We start from the raw sequence: 6000 nt of genomic DNA, 5'->3' as shown, positions 1-6000 counted from the left end.
ATATATATATATATATATATATATATATATATATATATATATATAACAATGAATGTTTAATAACTTAAACGGAAACTTAAACGGAAGGGAACAACAAATAAATGAGCGTATTTAATTGATCAACTAATTAATTAATCAGTTAAATAGCAAATAGCAAATACTACGATAAAAAACTCTTGCTTTCTTCTTTTTTTTTTGTTTAAATATTACGATAATTTAACTAAATAATTTTCTGCTTAATTATATATCAATTAATATTCACATATATCATAATAATTAAATAAATTTCCTCACAAGATATTACATCTACAAGATCTTCATGAAGTATTCACACATACAAGATGTTTACGAAGTATATTACACGTACACGTGATCTTCACAAAGTATCGACACGTATGATGGGTTTTATACATGTATGGCTCTCTTTTTTCTTATAAAAATCCTGCATACTTATTCAGCAAACATGAATCATTTGAACAAAATTACTAGAGGAAAATTATTTTCCCAATTTATGGAAATTTTTTCCTATACCATCAAATTATTATGAGTAAAATTTTTTTTTTTTTTTTTTTTAGTTTATTTATCCTTAGGATAAAAGTAAATTAATTTTCCGATTTAAATTTATGATTTTTTCCCGTTTTTTTCCTTCTTTTTTACTAACAAAACAAGATAGAATAAATAAAATTTTCTCCATTTTATTCATTATTATAACACATAAAAAATATTGACATAATTTTTTTCACAATTTGAAAATTAAAAAAAGAAAAAACTTTTTTTTGTCCTTTTTTACAAATAAAGAATAATTATGGATGGAAAAAGATTGGATATAATAAATTATAAATATTTAATCTGAAATATAACTATACTAAATAACAGTTTTAACTATCAAATATTTTTGATTTATTAAATTTTTAATTTCCTTTCAGCATAATATTATTTTTATCCAATTATTGTATCTAATTTTTGATCAAAATTTTCCCATTATCTTTTCAGATTTAATTCCAATAGAAATGGAAAATCTTGATTATAAGGATGTACTGGAATCATCATTACGAAAATCAATAAAATCAACACTATCACCATCATCATCATTATCATCTAATAATGAATATCAACAGTTGTTAACTACTAATTATACAACAACGAAAGATGTTCTTAATTCTAATGTTCATTTTCATGCAACAAATGAAAGAAAGAAACAGAAATTATCAGATGATATTTTCATGACAAATGCTATTTATCCGGATCAAATGCTTCATGAAACTCAAAGAAATATAACTAAAATAGCATCGAGTAATCTTATAAATTTTAAAATCATACTTTTTTTGAAATTATTTTCCACTTTTTGTGCTTGAAATTTAAATATTTTAACAAAAATTCTGAACCAATAAATTATGATAAAAAAAAAAAAAACTAGACAATAATGATTAGATCAATGACGACAAACTGTAAAAAAAAACTAAACAAGTCTTTTTGTTATTAAAACTTGAAAAGTATGTATTTTTAATTGATTAATTTTTAATTGGTTAAATTAAATTTTTAATTGATTATACTTGAATTATTCCCATAATTTATTTTTATTCAATATAATATTATTATTTAGGCTATTCAAATTATTCATAGGAACAAAAAAAAAAAACAAAAACAATAAAAGAATGAAAGGAAAAAAAATCAGTATTGTTTATTGCTTTACTTTTGCAAGAAAAATGTTAAATACTTAATCATTAAATTAAAAAAATACATTCTATATTAAATTACAAATGTTTGATTTCTAATTTTACTATTAAATTATTGATTTGTATGATAAATTTGTTGCATAATATTATATAACGAATGAATGAACATGTTAACAATAATGTTGTAAAACAAATTCATTTACAAATGAAAGTTTCAATGTGACTAATTTTTATATCATCTCTTTAAATACCTACCAATTTCTTTCACTTCTTTATTTATTATTTCTTGTTTTCTGATTTTATGTTGAAGTTATCGATTTTTATACTTTTACAAAAAATGTCCCTCCATCAATATGTCCCTAACATTTATGCACTTGTTTTTATTTAAGGAAAAAAAATCCTAAAAAGTAAATTACACTAATTGTTATGTCCAAATGCCAATTAAAGTATTAGTATGTTTGCTTGTTTGCATCTTTTTCCATTCTCTTCTTCATTATTAATAGCAAATATATTGTCAAATATATTTCACATCCTCTTTTCTTCAATATTAAAAACATACATATTGTTAAATTGTCACAAAGGTTACTCCTTTATATTATATTTAATTTTAAAATTCGAATTATTGATTTATTATGAACGAAGAAGATAATGAAGTCGAAGTCCTAAAATCTATGCACTAATCACATGGCTTATATCAGTTCAGCAAATATTATTACTAATGAGTACCGAAAGGATTCCCTTCCGCCTAATTCCAATTTCATAGCCAAAAAAAAGTAAAAAAAAACCAATCTAATGCATTGTTGATACCGAAAGGATTTCCTTTCGCCTAATTCTAGTTTCATAGAAAAAAAAAAAAATCTAATGCATTATTGATACCAAACATGATTAGTGGCTTACTCTTCCATTAGAAAAAAAAAAAATTTACAAGGACGAAGGGAAAGGAAGTGGATGTTTTACGATATTACCCTATAAATTCAACGCATTGTGATATCCAAAAATAGTAATGGATGGAATTTTTATCAAATTTATAATTGCAAATATACTAGAATTAAATTGCGGAAAAATATCCAAAATTCAGGGATCCTACAAATGTCGACCAAATATTCTGTCTAAAATAGTGTTGATGGAAAATTGCGAATGGATTGATTATACTGAAAAAAAATTATTGATCAATTAGTAACAAATCTCGGGATTCAAACTGTAAAGAAGAATTTTTCCACCGGGAATATAATTTTTAGCAAACGCTAAACCACTGTCAGTTAAACTACTAAATGCAATCATTTCACGTGGAATAGAACTGGAACTGACGAAATGCGATCGTGCATGATCCAATAAACGTGCTGCAATACCTCTGTGTCTCAAAGTTTGATGTACCCAAATTCGATTAACACCCATACATACATTGCCGCTTGTTGAGATTACATCATTATTTTCAGAGTTTTCCTTAAAATCAAGCAAAAATTATGATTTATGCTGCGGTTGTATGCCACAAATGTTGTAAAAATATCTGATTACGCGTCAATTTCAACTACGGCTTTTTTCTTCTTTTTTTTAAAAGAAAAGATATCCGAATACCAGATAATAAAAATCAACCTCTCTTTCTATGGGCAGAAACTGAATCAAATTAAAATTAATTGAGAGTACGAAAAGAAATATACCTCTACATAGTATAGTTGTTCTTTAGATACCTTTTCAACCAATGCGATAGCACCAATAAAATAATATGTATCTGAAGCTGTTACATATACCCAAGCCTGTCTTCTACCATCCGATGTCCAGACTTGTGCTAAATCTGGTGTATAGCCTAATTCTCTGTTGATGCATTCTAAGATAACCTAGAAAGACGCCAAGATAAGGGTAAATTAACAAAAAATGTGCATTATGCTATTAAATGAGGTCAGAATACTTCTAAACATCGCAAATATTTTCAAAAGTAAAGTATAGGGATAAAGTAAACCTTAACTTACCTAAATTTATACGGATTTCATCATTTACATACAGCCTTGTATGTATCGAAATGTTATCAGACATACGCTACGATAATAAGGCGCTTATCACTTCAAAATATATGATGAAAAGAAAGATATCAGTGAAGAAGACAAACCTTATCAACACGCTTTTTCAAAGTACACTTCGATGTTTGCGTAATGCAGAATATGTGACTATAATTTCCTTCAAATTGTTCAACAATGCAAAAAATAGCCCTGAAAAAAAACCACTCTGAGATTGATTAGCATTTAAAATGTGGCTTAAATTTAATGCATTTACAGATGATAATTATTAAATTATCTACATGTAAGTAAAATCAAAATTCTGACATTTCAAGTGAAGATTTCAATTTTGCATACAAATCTCTTAGTGAAAATAATATTTATACCGTTTCCAAATATCTAGCTGTGTAGTCTGCACACGAAACCATTTGGTTGATAGGAAGCGACCATGAAATTCCTGATGCTGCTTCCGATCCAACAAAGAATCGCAATCATACACCATACCACACTGAAGATACATATATTTGCAGTAAAATTATTTGAGATAGATCAATTCTAAGACCGAATTATATTTCTTATTTCCTCATTTTCTCATTACAATGTCAACTATATGAAGCCACGAGATCTCATTCAATAGTTATTTAAAAATACCACAATTATTAACTCTATAAATGAATTCATCTACTGTTTTTTTTGCTAAATAATTAAAATTTATAAAGAAACCTGTTTGCATTGCTGATGACCAAATTGCTTTTGTCCTGCATCCAGAATCATCTGTTTTGAATCATCCGTCACCAATCTTCGTCTCTTATTTTCTTTCCCAGAAAAGATAACTGTGCGAATAACTTTCGAAGGACTAGCTGTAGTGGGTAATACTGACAATGGACAATTTTCAGCTGGTGATAGAAGTTCAGAAAATTCTTCATCTTCACCATTTGAACCAGCAATATAATTCAATTCGCAATTTATGTTTGGTAGAGGTGTAGCATCTGATTCGTAACATTTTTTTGGCGAATGATAGAAATCAGTTAACAATTTCTGTCGTAAAACTGGCATTCTAGCATTGAAGTCGAAAATGTCAAGAAACTGAAAAAAAAAAAAAAGAAAAAATCGAAAAGAATACTAGTCGGAAGGAATACTAATCCGACAATCAGGTAGAGAAGCACATTACGCTAGGAAATGACTCGCAGTTTTGCCGGAATTTTCTTCTTTGTATATGCAACGCAACAGATGATCAAGAATTAAATCCTTCCTTGACAAGAAATATTTGACAATTTCATAGGGCTGCAATATACCTCACTAAAGCAGCATTCGTTGGAACATGAAAGATATGCTTCTAATTTTCCTCTTCAAAATGAATTAGCAATAATTGAAAATAACGCACTTCTCTTTTATCGCATAATTATTAGGATCATTTTTTTTTTTTTGAATCCAATAACAACTTCGATTGACACAGTATTCCGAATTTACATAAATGATGAATATAAGGTAAAAACCAAGAGTTGAACAAAAATTTTGACGTTGCATATGATAATTTTATTCCATTAATAATTAATAAAATAAGATGTGAAATTTTAAACGAACAAATAGTTAAGCAAGATTTAAAAAGATACGAATTTATTAGAAAAGGACAAGAATGCATCCCAGCCACAAATCAGTTTCTTTTACAAGATCAGAATTTTTTTTCTCGAAAAGAGAAATGTGAACAGTAAGAATTCACTTGTAAAACAATCCAGAAGATATGAAAACAATATAAATCATATAATAAAAATCGAGAAATTGAATATGAGTTATCGAATACGAATACGTTGGCAAAGTAATTTCCCCTACTTGTGAATTTTCAAATTTTTAAGTGGTTTTTTTTCTTTAAAAAAGTGAAAAACCTATTCCTCTTACTATAACAACTGTGAAGATTTAAGCATTATTTTAGAAATGTTTAAACATACAAAATCTTGAATGGCCAGCAAAATTTTCAATGGTCCGCGAAAACAAACATATCGTCAATTATCCATAATTATCTAAGAGAGATAGAGCTGAGCTTACAAATAATTATTTATAATCAATTGAAGAAAAACGGATTAGAGCAATCAGAAGAGGAACTGCCAGAAAAAGAAAGTGAAAAACAAAACCCGTGACTACTATATTAAATGTACTCTCAAACAAAACTCCATTACTGTGTAGTACAGACAAATTAATCATACGTTCCTGAACTGCAACATCTATAGCATAATGATCATTTTTTTCTTTAATACTATGACATTAGTACTGAATAACAAGCTAATTTTATATTTTGGATATGAATGAGATAATTTTCAGTTGATAGCCCAACTTCA

At 27.0% G+C, this 6000-nt stretch overlaps 2 protein-coding genes across 2 annotated transcripts; one reads left to right on the top strand and one right to left on the bottom strand.

Moving 5' to 3' along the window:
* Nucleotides 1-994: 994 nt before the first annotated feature.
* Nucleotides 995-1355, top strand: LOAG_00935 (hypothetical protein; the record flags this gene model as incomplete). The annotated part of the gene is made up of 1 exon (XM_003136475.2): nt 995-1355. Exon 1 carries the CDS (start codon nt 1011-1013, stop codon nt 1353-1355), a length of 345 nt encoding a protein of 114 aa, XP_003136523.1. The 5' UTR covers nt 995-1010.
* Nucleotides 1356-2849: 1494 nt separating this feature from the next.
* On the bottom strand, nt 2850-4723 carry LOAG_00934 (hypothetical protein; the record flags this gene model as incomplete). The annotated part of the gene is made up of 5 exons (XM_003136474.1): nt 2850-3119; nt 3335-3511; nt 3781-3880; nt 4054-4175; nt 4391-4723. 5 exons carry the CDS (start codon nt 4721-4723, stop codon nt 2850-2852), a joined length of 1002 nt encoding a protein of 333 aa, XP_003136522.1.
* Nucleotides 4724-6000: the final 1277 nt, after the last annotated feature.

The sequence above is a fragment of the Loa loa genome (assembly GCF_000183805.2).
Source record: "Loa loa unplaced genomic scaffold supercont3.249, whole genome shotgun sequence".
NCBI lineage: Eukaryota > Metazoa > Nematoda > Chromadorea > Rhabditida > Onchocercidae > Loa > Loa loa.
This window is presented reverse-complemented; position numbering and strand designations above follow the sequence as displayed.